This window comes from Callithrix jacchus, chromosome 20 (genome assembly GCF_049354715.1).
Source record: "Callithrix jacchus isolate 240 chromosome 20, calJac240_pri, whole genome shotgun sequence".
Lineage (NCBI taxonomy): Eukaryota > Metazoa > Chordata > Mammalia > Primates > Cebidae > Callithrix > Callithrix jacchus.
In genome coordinates, this window is record NC_133521.1 from 31,109,995 (window position 1) to 31,124,703 (window position 14,709).

The following is a 14,709-nucleotide window of genomic DNA, read 5'->3' on the forward strand; positions in this document are numbered from 1 at the left end:
CAGGCTGGTATCAAACTCTTAGGCTCAAGTGATCTTCCTTCCTCACCCACACAAAGTACAGGTGTGAGCCACTGCACCCAGCCGCCTGGTATTTTTCAGTAAGAACTAATTATTTTTTAAAATACCTACTCATAGTAGAATAAAACTTTACCTACATAAAAGTATATAAAATTGAAAATAAGTCTCCAGAATCCCATTTTCCCACACTAACATAGCTACTGGTAACAGTATGGGATACATTCTCACAGTCTCTTTCTATAGATGCATAGACATACTCTTTACAGAAAAAGAGCTCATAGTATATATGCATTTCTGGAACCTCCTTTCTTCCACTTAAAATATCATCAACACCTTTCATTTCAATGCGTATTGCTCCACCTCATCCTTTTTAGTGGCTACACAATATTCCACTGAAGTGAGAAAACTGTAATTTATTTAACCAGTCTTCTACTAATGATACATTTGAATTGTTTTCCTCGTTTTGCTCTATAAGGAATGCTCTTTGGTTCTTGCTTTGTTTTGCTATGGGCAATAATGAAGGGTGGCAGAATCCAGGGCACTCTTCTGAGATTAGCCATGCAAAGAAGGAGCTGCCTAAGCTTCAGCCCTCCTACAGGCAGCACTTACCCATCTTCACATCTCCCTAGGCATGCTTCTCAGGAGAAGGTCCAGCACCTGCACCCAGATTCATAGGGATCCCAGAAACAGAATCACCCGGACTAGAGAAAGCTAGGAGGGGAAAAGCAGAGGGAGGGTGGGCTGGTATGGACAGAGGTTCCCCAGGGGCACGATCATCATGAGCAGGAGCACAATTTCTGCCCCCAACCTGCCTATGGAGCCTTGGGCAGGTCTGTAGGTGGTAGGTGATGAGTTAGTCTTTCAGCATGACAGGAGCCTCTGTCTTCTCTTCCAGGGCACGTTCTCATTTGAATTCCAGCCCCTGAAAGCTGGAGAAACCTTTGGAAGACTGACTTTGCACAGTACTGACTTGGGTTACTACCAGTATGAGCTCAATCTGAAAGCCACGCCAGCACTTCCGGAAAAGCCCGTTCACTTCCAGACTGTCCTTGGCAGCAGCCAAAACATGCTTGTGAAGTTCATCAATTATACACGGCAGAGGATAGAATACTACTGCAGGGTGAGCAGCCCCTGCTCTGCCCTCTACCCTTCCCTTGCAAAAATGCTGGGCCCAAAAACAATGAGAGGAGACACAGAGGGAGAATGAATGTGAGACTCAGAGAGACTCAGGTGCTTCATCGCCATGGCGACACCTGCCTCAGAGGCCTAAATCTAGCCTGGAAATGCCCAGCTAGAAACAAACAGCATCAGGCCTGAGTTCTGCCATTGTAGACTTTCTGTCTTAACAAGCTGTGATGGAGGGTAGGGGAGTTTTGTTTCCCATCGCACACTCAGGGATCCAGAGAGGGAGACAGTATAGCTTAGTGGTCATGACATCAGCTGTGGAATCAAACAGACATGGGTTTGAATCCTGGCTTCACCACTTATTCTTTGTATAAATAATTTGCTTAAGCTCTCTAAGCTTATCTATAAATGGGACTAATACCCCCGACCTTGCAGGATTGCTGTAAGGATTTTAAATATGTATCTAAAGCCATTTTCTTAGAGCCTAGCCTATAGTAAGTGCCCCATATACATTAGCTGTTATATCAGTTGAAATATAGGTTCAACTACTCAAACCAAAACCCAAAGCTAGGTGCAGTGGTTCATGTTTGCAATCCCAACCCTTTGAGAGGCAGCGGGGAAGATCACTGTAGCCAGGAGTTGAAGACCAGCCTGGACAACAGAGCTATACCTCGTCTCTATTTTTAAAAATAAAATAAAATAAAAAATTTTAAAAACAGAAACCACAAATAATAGCAAATTAGATGTTGGTTCCTCTCACAAATAACAGTCTGAGCATAAGCAGTTTGAGCTGGAATCGCAGCTTGCTGACACCAGGCACCCCACACCTTCTGTCCCAATGCTTTGCCCTCTCCAGGGAGTTGTTTTGGTCCACATGGGCCAAGATGGTTTATCGGGACATCCACATTCCTGCCAGCTACAAGGGAAGAGGGGACAGCTGCGTATATCACCTCCACTAATATTCCCTGAAACCAAACTTCACAGGACCACACTTATCAGCAAAGGACCTAGGAAAAGTAGCTTTTGTACTGGGCGGTCACATGCCCAGGTACAATCAGAGATCTTGTGGCTGTAACCAAGAGGCAGAGGCTCTCGATGAGTCTTATCAGCCAAGAGAGGCTAAGTTATATGCAGTAACAACCACGGAGGCTTAAGATGAAGACTCGTTCCTCATTTGAGCTATCTACCAGAGAGACCGGCAGGGGAACCTGCTGATCTCAGTCCCTCGGGATTCCAGCAGCATCTCAGATATTTCCAGTACAGTACCAGAGGGGTGAAAAGACCCTGACAGAAGTTAAACTGGCAATGAAAGGCTCTAGCATGCAAGCGTACCTTTCACTTCTGCTCACAGCCAGTTGTCTGAAACTAGCCCCACCCATCTGCAAGTAGCCAGGACATTTGGTCTTCCGTGTGCGTGGAAGGAAAGAACCCGATATAGGGGACCAGCCTCTGTGACTGCCCTATTTACATAATCTGGCTGTGTGTCTCAGTGCACATCATTAACATCTCTTTGCCTTTGTTTCTTTGTAGCAAAATGGAAATAATAATTAGTCATGCCTACCCTGCAAGGGAGTTACAAGGACACAACTTTATAGCATTCCCAGTCTCACACAGACAAAGTAGCTTGATGTCCAGAGGTGGAGGGACTGGGGTGGACCTGAGGTCCTGATGTGCTCCTCAGGATCTCACGTGAGCTGAATTTCTTTGTTCCCCTTTCAGACTGACTGCACAGACTTCCACACAGAAAAAATCATTAATGCAGCCCCAGGAGGCCAGAGCGGCACTGAAGCCAGTGTGGAAGTCTTCTTCGAGCCCAGCCACCTGGGTGAGACCAAGGGCATCCTCATGCTATCATCACTTGCAGGTGGGGAGTATATCATCCCCCTCTTTGGAATGGCTCTGCCTCCCAAGCCCCAAGGTCCCTTCCTGATCAGAGCCGGATACAGCATAATCATCCCCTTCAAGAATATCTTCTATCACATGGTGACCTTCTCCATCATCGTGGAGAACCCAGCCTTCAGCATTCGCGCTGTGGAGTCTGTGCGGCCCAAGAAGATCAACAACATCACAGTCTTCTTTGAAGGAAACCCATCCGGCAGCAAAACCCCCATCACCACCAAGCTGATTGTGAGCTGCCCTCCTGGTGAAGGCAGTGAAACTGGAATTAAATGGGTTTATTATCTGAAGGGGATCACCCTTTAGTGGTAACCAGAGTTACCTGCATCAACCAAAAGTTATGCATTGTCTTAGCCTGACAAAGAAGAGAGAAAACAATAAAAATTCTAAAGGAACTGTTTTTATTCTTCTCATACAATTATAGGGGCAGTTATTTCCATATTACATGTTTTCCAAATATAGATATGAAATATCTATTCATATTAAGCATTATAACTACACACAACAGATCCGTATTTTAGACAACTGAATCCTTGTAAGTCCCTAAATTTAGTTTCTTGACATCGCCCCAAAGCTCAAGTACTTTGTAATAATCTCCATTTTTTACAGGAAGGCACAAGCATCACACTAATAACCTTCTACCATACAACACTTAGCAGCGTGTGACCCTGGGCCCTGAGTTTCTTTTTGAAATCCAAAAGGGTGGGGTTTCTCTTTGCCGCGGTGCGCCAGAGCAGAGTACAGTCTGAGGCGAAGGGAGTCATGGCAGGACAGGCGTTTAGAAAGTTTCTCCCACTCTTTGACCGAGTATTGGTTGAAAGGAGTGCTGCTGAAACTGTAACCAAAGGAGGCATTACGCTTCAGAAAAATCTCAAGGAAAAGTATTGCAAGCAACAGTAGTCACTGTTGGATGGGGTTCTAAAGGAAAGGGTGGAGAGATTCATCCAGTTAGCGTGAGACTTGGAGATAAAAGTTCTTCTCCCAGAATATGGAGGCACCAAAGTAGTTCTAGATGACAAGGATTATTTTCTATTTAGAGATGGTGACGTTCTTGGAAAGTACGTAGACTGAAATAAGTCACTGTTGAAATGGCATCAATGTGAAGCTGCCCGTTCCACTGAAGTTCTGAAATCTTCCATCATGTAAATAATTCCCATCTCTCTCTTTTATAATAAACTAGTGATAACTGATTTTTAAAAATCCAAAATGGTTTAAAAAGCCCTTAAACATGACTATTTTGATGCGGCATTTTATTCTGCTTTCACATAAAAGCCAAATGAGTATTTTCAAAGGGATGGACAGATAACATTAGGGCACCCAGGGACACCTCCATGACTTTTTCTCTTGGCTTTTATGCTATCAGTGTCCAAATCCCACATTTGTCCTACACAGAAAGTTCTCACTGAAGTCCAGGCTCTGGAGAATGGCTAATAGAGATCTCAGCTTCCCCTGCCACACACACACACTCCCAGCCTTGGATAGCACTTGGAGTGAGAGCAGGGATTCCCAACCCATCTGCACATCAGAACCACCTAACTCTCACTCAGACCCTCCCTCAACCCCATCTGATTTAATTGGTCCAGAGAGGGGTGTGGGCATCTTTATTATATATATAACTTGTACAGCAGAGTTGAGAACCAGTGCCACAGATCAGTCACCTGCCCAGCCATTTGTGCTGCAACTGAGTTAGGAAATCCCTGCCAGGGAAAGGACCACACCTCAGTTTGATACGTTGCAACTGCCCCTATTTTGTGTGCACCCAAAGCATGGTGATTAAGTGTCTTTTTTCAAACATCACTTTGGAAGCTTCACCTCCAAGAAGCAGTGGAGCACCTGCCTCAGCCCAGAGACTTGGCTTCCCGTGGGTCTCGTGGTGTGTGTTAATAGGACCACTCACCTATCAGTGTCACCTTTTGAAATAAAGATGGTTAAAGTCTGGCCCTGGAATGGATTTGCTTCTGCAGACATACACCTCTGACTAAGGGTCCCCTGCATCTACCTGCTCCACACACTCATCCTCCACAGCCCTCCTGCAAGAGGAGGAGGAGGCTGGAAGAAGATGGCCTCTTGGGAATGAATGCCATAAAGAAGTGGGTCTCAAAAATGGTCCCTGTGCCAGCAACAGTAATATCACCTAGGAATTTATTAAAAATCCAAATTCTCAGTCCCCACATCAGATCTATTGAATCAGAAAGTCTACAGGTGTGGCCCAACAATCTTTTAGCAAGCCCTTTATAATTGTCAGAGGTGGCTTTCATGGAGGGAGACTCTTCTACTTCTTCTGCACCTTCCTACAACTCTAGCCCAGTATACTCCAGGAACAAAGAAGCTTTTTCTTCTGTAAACACAGACCTTTACAGTAGTCCTCCCTCATCCTCAGGGGTTATGTTCCAAGGTTCCCAGGAGATGCCTGAAACCACAGATAGTACAGAATACTCTACATACTGTGGTATTTTCCTTTACATACATACCTATGGTAAAGTTTAATTTATAAATTAGGCACAGTACGAGGTGAACAACAATAACTAATGATAACATGGAACAATTTTAATAATTGTTCCAGCATCACTACCCATGTGCTTTGGAGCCATTATTAAACTAAAGTTTCCTTGAACGCAAGCTTTGCTGTCAGAGAAACTGCTTTGCACGGTTCAAGATTTAGGTCCAATTTCTTACAATGTCACCAGCAGCCTCTTACTACAAGTTATGTCATAACTTTTACATACCTCATAATAGTGATTATGAATAGTTGTTACAGAATTATTACAAGTTCTAGCATCATAAGAGATGCTTGCTTCATCCGAGCCTCTACAGATGCAGATGAATTATAACCATCAAATGACCAGTATGCAGCCGGGCACATCAGTTATCCCCTAATCTAGAAGAGTTTCGACAGGAATGGCCACAGGTCAGAGAAGAGGAACGAGGGTGGAAGGCAAGGGTGGCCCTTGGGCTTTATTTTTAGCACCACTGCTAGTTCAATTATGCATAAATAATCTTACCTAGTTGGCATTTTTCAAGATATTAGAGAAAAGAAACACTTCTTTCTAGGAACTTCGGACTTAAAGATAAACACTGGTCTGGGCCTTGAATAAGAAACTGGTTACTTAGTAACCTGAGTCAGAATGTAATTTCAGGAGAAAAGAATACTTCTGTTAAAAAAAAAATTCCTTACTGTTTGAATTATTAAAAACCGTATCACATTTTGACCCTTGGGAAATTCAGTTCACCTCTGAGAAAAAGCCAAACCAAAAAGAAAAAGAAAAAGATGAACTATTATATTAGATAAGGATCCCATGGTGATCAACACACTCTGGAGAAATACAACTAAATCATTCCCATTGATTTACATTTTTTCAGTGTTTTGCAGCAACCATCATCAAAATCCTAAAATCAAACTTTGCAAGACATTTGGAGATGTCCTTGGCAGTACTACTACCGCTTGTTAGTGCACCTACGTTCATTGATAGGATTGTGTTGGCGAAGATTTTAACAGCTGTGAAAACCCCACCAGTACAGGAAAATACACTTTTTATGGATTGTTCTAGACACCCTATCTTCATGACTTGCTGAGTTTGGGATTAGCCTTTGTATTCATTTTCTATGGCTGCATAACAAATTCCACAAAACTAGGAGTTTAAAACAATACAAACATTAGCCCACAGTTTCCCTGGGTTGAGAGTCTGGTGTGACCTGGATTCTCAGCTCAGGGTTCCACGAGGCTGAAATCAAGGTGCTGGCCAGCTGCATCCTCATCAGGAGGCTCAACTATGGAAAGATCTGCTTCCAAGGACCCTCAGTGTGTTGGCAAAATTCATTTCCTTGTGGCCATGTGACTAAAATCCTTACAAGAGAGTCTCTCTTCCACTTGAGATTTCTTCTCATCTCTTTTAAGTACTCATTTGATTCAGTCGGGCCCACCCAAGTTAATCTCTCTTATTAATTCAATGTCAGCTGACTAGGGACCTTAATTACATCTGCAAAATCTCTTCTGCAATATTGAATAATATAATCATGTGAGTGATACACAGCCCATTATGTTTACAAGTCTTGTTCACACTGAAAAAGGGGATAATACAGTCATGTACACAAAGGGGTGGGAATATTGGAGGTCGTTCTAGAATTCTGCCTACCTTTGCCATTCATTCGTTGTGTCCCTGTTTCTGATCTATGAGTTGAGGATAATATTCCATTTTCAAGATTGTTATAAAGCACCTTTCATTCATTAGAGAAGAGTATCACCATCTATTCTAAAACTGTTTATATTTGATATTATTTGAGCTCCACTGTAATCTAGCCCTTGTCCTAAGTCCCTGTTCACTCTGAAAGCTTATGATAAAGTCTGATTCATCTTTCTGTCACTGCATGTTTACCACACTCCAGCCATAAATTGCCTTTAAATATTTGGCCACATAGTTGGGATTTCTGTTCCACGATGTAGTGTGATTCCCAAAGCATTTGAAGGGGCTGCTTTCCAGGGGACACATCTAGAGACCTGCACTCAGCAAATCTGGGGCCTTTCTATCTGTCTGTAACCAGCCCTCCTAGGCATCAGAGCGTGGTAAACACACCTCAAGTCCCAAATGGTGGGGTGACAGACACTGTTGGTAACTGAGATCTTAGGTGGTAGACAGGTAGTGCCATTTTTAACTGAGAATTTATTTTGATGTGTTTAGAAAAAATATACCTATTCAAACATTATTTTAGGGCATAAGCAAAACTAAAAGAGATTTAAGGGTTTTTATTTTAGTGAATTGATTTGAGGAAAACATTAAATAGATATAGTATTAATACAAGTGGCTAAAATATGGTGAAAGTGATGACGGTGTTAACTCCAGTTAGGGAAACATGGGCATCTACAAAACTGGTAAGTGACCACGTACTGAATGAACCAGTGAATTCGGTGAGTATTGAATAAATCATGTTAAGTGAATCAGACTCCAGGAACCCATTCGATCTCACGAACATCTACAGAAGCCCACCACGTGCCATCAATTGGACGGGAGATACACACCCATTAAAGCACGTCTCAAACCGAACTCCAGCTACCCGGCGCCCAGCCAGGATGTTGTGCGCGTGGGGGTGGAGTCTTGCGAGGGCGTGGTTAATCCACACGCGGCCCGCGGTGGGGGCGTGGCTGGAAAAAGGCGGGTCCTCGCGGCGGAAGGCGGAAGTGCTGTAGAGTCATGTGACCCGAGTAATATGGCCGCTGTCCCATAAGTGCTGCTAGTGCCGGGCGGGAGCTATTAGGCGGCCAGGGTCAGGTGTGCTGGAGCAGGGTCCAGGCCCGGGTTCCAGAGGGCAGCGGCGGGGCAAGGCAGACAAGCCCGGAGCGGCGTGGTCCATGCGCCGGCGCCGGGGGCAGCGCGGAGCCGCAGATTCCCCTGGCTCCGGCGCGGCCCCGGCAGCCGCCGGCTAAGGAGTAGCGAGGCTCCCGGAGCTTTCACCATGAACCCGGAGAAGGATTTCGCGCCGCTCACGCCTAACATCGTGCGCGCCCTCAATGACAAGCTATACGAAAAGCGGAAGGTGGCAGCGCTGGAAATTGAGAAGTAAGAGCTGTCAGGACTCCTCCCTGGCTATGCAGCCCTTGACTGCTCTGCTCCCCAGGGAGACTACTCACGCCTTCCCAGCCAGTGTTACTTTCCCAGGTTTCAGGCCCTTACCTTAGTGCAGTGTTTAAGAGCAGATTGGGAGTCATCTGGGAGTCCCCGCTTTACTCCTGACTGGCTATGTGATTTGGTCCCAGTTCTTTAACCTCTCGGTTCCACAAAGGGCTGCACTGAGAATGAAGTGACATAATGTGTGAGTAGTGCTTGGCACAGTGCATGGCACATGGTGAGTCTTCGGTGCGGTGTCACCCAAGCCAGCCAATGAGAGAGTTGTGTCTTTGGTGGGAGAGAAGTCAGAAGCTGGAGAATTATGCGGGTGATGCTGACCAGCTGGTTTCAGCTTCTGAGAAGTGAAACAGACTGTTAGTGACCACGTAGAGAAATCAAGTCGGAACCCTCATGATCTCAAGACTCAGAGAGCTGTTTGTTTTATCTGTGTTATAACACCCTTCCCTGCAAGCGGAAGTAGAAATAATTTGACCTTTCTTGCTTCTGCAGTCCTGTTACATGTATGTGTAACAATGAACGGATATTTTACTTTATTTCCCAATACACAAAACAGCGAATGTTTAACTGCGAATGTTTTATTTATTTATTTATTTTGCTGCAGTATTATTTTTACTTTTGTGGGGTTTTTTTGGCAGTCACATCATAGGGTTAAACTCAAGTGAGTTGAGTGATTTCAGAAGAGTGGAAAAAAGCAGGCTGTGAAACGGGAAAAACACCAGTCCGGAAGTCAGAAAAGGTAGATTGTAGTTCTCTAATGTCCAGTAGAGTACCCATTGGCCATGCATAGCTATTATAAATTTCAATTATTAAAGATAACTTTAGTTTCTCAGTCATACTACCTGTATTTCAAGTGTTCAATAGCCACATGTAGCTGCTGGCTACATTGAGCAGCACGGATTATAGACTGTTTCCATCGTTGCAGGGTGTTCTGTTGGACTGCTCTAATCTATTCCATGGAGTGACATTCATTCTTTAACCTGGGGCAAATTCCTTAACTCAGGGTTTCTCAGCCTCTGCACCATTCACATTTTGGGACAGATAGATGATTCTTAGTTGTAGTGGACTATCCTGTGGCTTCCAGGGTTTGTAGCAGCATCTCTGACCTCTTCCAACTGGATGCCAGTAGCACTCTATCTGTTTTAACAGTCAAAAATGTCTTCAGACATTGCCACATGTCCCCTGAAGGAGCAAAATTGCCCAGGTTAAGAACTGCTGTTTGTAATCCAAATGTTGCTTTGGATTTTAATTTCCTCCTAAACTAAGGGATTTGGACTTTGATAAGAAACTCCCCACCCTGCCTCCATTCAGCCCTCATACTCAGTATGTCCACCGACATCTAGCTGCTTCTCTCGTCAGACGTCACTTTCTTAACTGCTCTTTGATGGAGTTCGTTTTGTATTGGACATCGCTGTTGATTTGTGGAATTTGGAGAAACTCACTAGTGCCTTAACTGAACTTTTATATAGCTTTTTGTTTCTACCTGACTCTAACAAATGCTAGCAAGTCTTATTGCACATTGCCAAACTGAATAGAGGGACCCAGAGATGATATATAGGCATGGTTCCGTGTCCATGGAGTTTTGGTGGCTTTGAAGTTGCTTTGACACCTAGTTTTGTCCCTCACCCACTCTCCTTCTCAGGAATATCTGGTTTTATGATAGCTTGAGTCATCTGTTGAGTCCTTGAGGAGAGAGGTATTCGTCTGAACATTATTGTTGTTTCCAGCACCACCTGTCTATCTGTTCTCACTCGAGACAGATCTGTAAGGGTTTTGTCTTTGATGGAGTTCCTTTTGTATTGGACATCGCCGTTGATTTGTGGAATTTGGAGAAACTCACTAGTGCCTTAACTGAACTGTGAACTCCTTAAGAGCACAGAGTTCTGCTGATGTATGTTTTATTTATCCTCAACACTTAGCATAGTGCCTGGCAGCACTTGATGGTTGATGTCCAAACAAAGGAATGACCACACATTTTCAGCGGCGAAATAACATTGCAGGCTAAGGACTTTGATGCTCAAAAGCATGGCCTACAGATGGCAGCATCAGGATCACCTGGGAGCTTGTTAGAGGCTTTCCAGCTTTGCTCCAGACCTGTGGAGTCAATCTGCATTTTAACAAGATCCCTGAGTAATTGCGTGCACCTTAAAGTTTGAGAAGCACCAGCCTCAAAGACCCTCTCCAGCCTTCTCCAATCGTGGGCAGAATGAAGAATGGCCAGTTAGTTTGGTGCCTTCCTCAAAGCCTGTGCTTCACAAATTGCTTAGAGACAGATACTGACTTAACTGTCTGTGCTTTACCAGCCTTCTGTGTGTCTGAACACTTTCTGTGTGTTAGGTACACATAGGCTATTGTATGTTTTAATATATTCTTTATTTGGCCTGGTCAGAGTGACCCTCATCAAACACAGACTATTAATTAATCTCTCATTAATCAGACTGCAGATGCCCAGTAAGAGTCTGAATGTTGGCATTATCTGTGTAGTGTAGAAGAGTCAGTTCGTGTGCTCCCTAAATGAAAGTGCTTAGTCCTGTTCTTAGGTAAGCGGCCCCTTTTAAGACACCCTATTTCTTGAGAAGCTGCATGGCATGGTGGTTAAGAGCAGGCTCTGGAGCTGAGGTTCGAGCTCCCATTTTCTGGCTAGGTGAGCCTAAGTAAGCTAATTAACCTCTGTCTCAGTTTCTTCATCTGTAAAATGGGAATAATAACAATAATATGTATAGAGTTGTTTGAGCTAATGTTATCAAGTGCTGCATTAGTACCTTCTTCCACTGCTGTAAACAAATACCTGAGACTGGATAATTTATGCAGAAAAGAGATTGATTTGGCTCACAGTTCTGCAAGCTGTACAGGAAGCATAGTGGCTTCTGCTGCTGGGGAGGCCCCAGGACGCTTCCAGTCATGATGGAGGGCAGAGAGGGAGCAAGGCGTCTCACATGGCGGGAGCAGGAGCAAAAGAGAGTGAGCAGGGAGGTGCTGCATACTTTTAAACAGCCACATTTCTTGAGAACTCACTATCACAAGAACTGCACCAAGGAGTTGGTGCTGGGCCATTCATCATCATGGGAGAAATCCACCGCCATGATCCACCCACCTCCCACCAGCCCCCTCTCCAACACTGGGAACTTGTTGGAGATGGGGCAGTTAGACAAGAGATTTGGTAGGGACACAGATCCAAACCACATCAAGTACTTAATGCAGTACTGGTCATATTGTAATTGTTATAAACTATATATAGAGAGAATTCTTATATAACTGTCATAATTGTAACATATGTATATAACATAGTTGTCATCTGTCAGTACTGCTCTTACTACTTTTGGGTAGGGGGAATGATAGCCTCCCATATTTGCCCCATCCTAATCCCTGGAGCCTGTGAATATGTTATGTTATGTTACATGGCCGTGGGAAATTAAGGTCGCTAATCACTGACCTTAAAATAGAGAGGTTATCTGGGATTATCAAGGTAGGCCCAGTGTAACCCTAACCAGAAGAGTCAGTGTCAGAGTGATGTGATGTGAGAAGACTTACCCAGTCATCGCTGGCTTTGAAGGTGGAAGGGAACCACCAGCCAAGGAATGCAGGCAGCCTCTAGAAACTGGCAAGAAAATGGATTTTCCCCCAAAGCTTCAGAAAATAGCATAGCCTGCCAACATCTTGGTTTTAGCTTAGTAAGACCCATAGTAATAAATGTGTTGTTCTTGAATTGTCTTAATTTTTAAATTTCTTTTATAGAGGTGGGGTCCCGCTATGTTGCCCAGGCTGGTCTTGAACTCTTAGGCTCAAACAGTACTCCCACTGTGGCCTCCTAAAGTGCTGTGATTACAGGCATGAGCCAGGGTGCCTGGCCAACTATATATTATTCTAAGCCACTAAGATTGTGGTAATTATTACTGTAGAAAATAGAAGACTATTACAACTGTCCTGCCATTGTTTCAGAATCTGCCACCCTGCCCAGACTGTGAATTTCCTGAAGGCAGGATCCACGCCTCCATATTATCTTCATATGCTCAGGGCTTGCCAGCACTTGGCAGGTGTTAGCAGAAGGCTGAAGCACTAACTGCTCATATGGTTTGCCCCTGGCTTTCCCAGATCAAATAGTCAACCCACAGCTTCTCTGTTAGCCTGAGGGTGGCCATCATGGTAGGGTTTGATTCAATCTCCAGAAGATGGAATACACTGTATTAGTCTGCTGGGGCTGCCATAACAAAATACCACAGACTAGATGGTTTAAAGAACAGAAATGTATTTCTTGTAGTTCTGGAGGCTGGGAAATCCAAGATCAATATGTCAGTAAAGTAGGTTTCATCCTGAGGCTTCTTTTAGCTTCTAGGCAGTTGCCATCTCATGTGTGTGATTTGGATCCATATGACCTCTTCTTTTGGATAAGGAGGGTGAGGTGGTGGTTCTAGTGTCTCTCTTTTTTTTTTCTTTTAGAGACAGGTCTTGCTGTCATCTAGGTTGGAATGCAGTGGTGCAATTACAGCCCACTGCAGCCTTGAACTGGGCTCAAGCTATCCTCCCACCTCAGCCTCCCAAGTAGCTAGGACTAAAGGCACACACCGCCACATCCAGCTAGTCTTGAATGCCTGGCCTCAAGCAGTCGCTGAGATTACAGGCACAAGCTACTGCCCCAGTTCGTTTCTCCTCTTATAAGGACACTGATCCTATGGAATCAAGGGCCCTGCCCTTATGACCTCTTTTAACCTTAATTTCTTCGTTATAGGCCCTCCCTCCAAATACATTGTGGATCAGAACTTGAATATATGAATTTGGGGGCTGGGGGACAGTTCAGTCCATCACAGTGATCATAGTGAAGCCTGGGAGTGCATGTATGTAAAGTGCCGATCTGCCCCATTTTGGACTGTTGGGAGGATATAGAAAAGCTTCCCGTTGGCCGTCATATACCCCTCATCTGATTTATTTTGCATGGCTGCCGTATGAGCATGGCGGGGTTACCCCATTTTACAGATGAGGAAACAGGCTTCTTGAGATTAAGTAATCTTCTCATGGTTTTACAGCTAGAACCTAGCTAGAAAAGTCAGGTTCATGTGTGTAAAACGTACCCATTGCATGACTGGTTTTCCCTACCAAAAAGGGAACATGCTTATCATGAAAGGAATTTCATCCTTGCACATCTCCATGGTGGTTTTAGCTGCCACTTTCAGTTCTCCAGAGCTCAGACGACAGAGCCAGTCCTGCATAAGGTGTCCCAGTGAGGATTTAAAAACTACTAATAGGCCGGGCGAAGTGGCTCACACCTGTAATCCCTGCAGTTTGGAAGGCTGAGGCGGGTGGATCACAAGGTCAGGAGATTGACACCATCCTGGTTAACATGGTGAAACCCCGTCTCTACTAAAAATACAGAAATAAATGAGCTGGGCCTGGTGGTATGCACCTGTAGTCCCAGCTACTTGGGAGGCTGAAGCAGGAGAATCACTTGAACCCGGGAGGCAGAGTTTGCAGTGAGCCGAGATCACACCACTGCACTCCAGCCTGGGCAACAGAGCGAGACTGCATCTCAAAAAAAAGAGAAACCACAAATGAGAGGGGATTGTATCATGATGACAAGCCTCTCAGCCACTAAAAATGCAGAGATGGATGCTTGTCTCAGCTCAAGGACCTCTGGATCCAGAATCTTAAGACCACCAGTGTGTTAAGTGACCACACTAACTGGCTGAATGTTGGGAGCCAGTTGTGCACAAGTCCTGGAGAACATTAGCCCCTACAGCCTTATTCCCACATTACCACACAATTTCCTATAGGCTACGGCATTCAGGTTAGGATTTTTATAATGGCTGTTTCCGGTTTTGTGGCTTTTCAATTTTAATATAGTCATTGATCAGTCATAATAAAAAGGGTGGGAAGATGCCACGCTGTCTTCCCAGAAGAGTCTAACGTGGGGGAGAAATGCTAGCCGGCCCTCGGATCAGTATGGTGGGTGCTTGCTCTGCCAGGCATCGTGGAGGCGGGGCCTGCACTGTCTCACTGCTGGCTGGGAAGAGACAGCACCACTCATGGTCGAGTCTCTAGTGGTCCTGAGCTTTGAGTT

General features: G+C 44.7%; 2 protein-coding genes across 22 annotated transcripts in view; both read left to right on the top strand.

Moving 5' to 3' along the window:
- The window catches only part of HYDIN (HYDIN axonemal central pair apparatus protein), a 516,394-nt gene extending 512,960 nt beyond the window's left edge, over positions 1-3,434 (top strand). For all 19 annotated transcript variants that reach the window (XM_078357699.1, XM_078357700.1, XM_035282169.3 and 16 more), the window contains 2 exons: positions 914-1,138; positions 2,863-3,434. In XM_078357699.1, the coding sequence (XP_078213825.1) occupies positions 914-1,138; positions 2,863-3,345 (708 nt within the window). In that variant the 3' untranslated portion in view covers positions 3,346-3,434. The remainder of the gene's footprint in view (positions 1-913; positions 1,139-2,862) is intronic.
- A 2,417-nt stretch (positions 3,435-5,851) lies between these two features.
- The window catches only part of VAC14 (VAC14 component of PIKFYVE complex), a 128,094-nt gene continuing 119,236 nt past the window's right edge, over positions 5,852-14,709 (top strand). For 2 of the 3 annotated variants that reach the window (XM_035282185.3, XM_035282187.3), the window contains exon 1: positions 8,220-8,591. In XM_035282185.3, the coding sequence (XP_035138076.1) occupies positions 8,488-8,591 (104 nt within the window). In that variant the 5' untranslated portion in view covers positions 8,220-8,487. Of the gene's footprint in view, positions 5,948-8,219; positions 8,592-14,709 lie in introns of those variants that run through there. The other variant, XM_078357719.1, reaches the window with a different exon arrangement.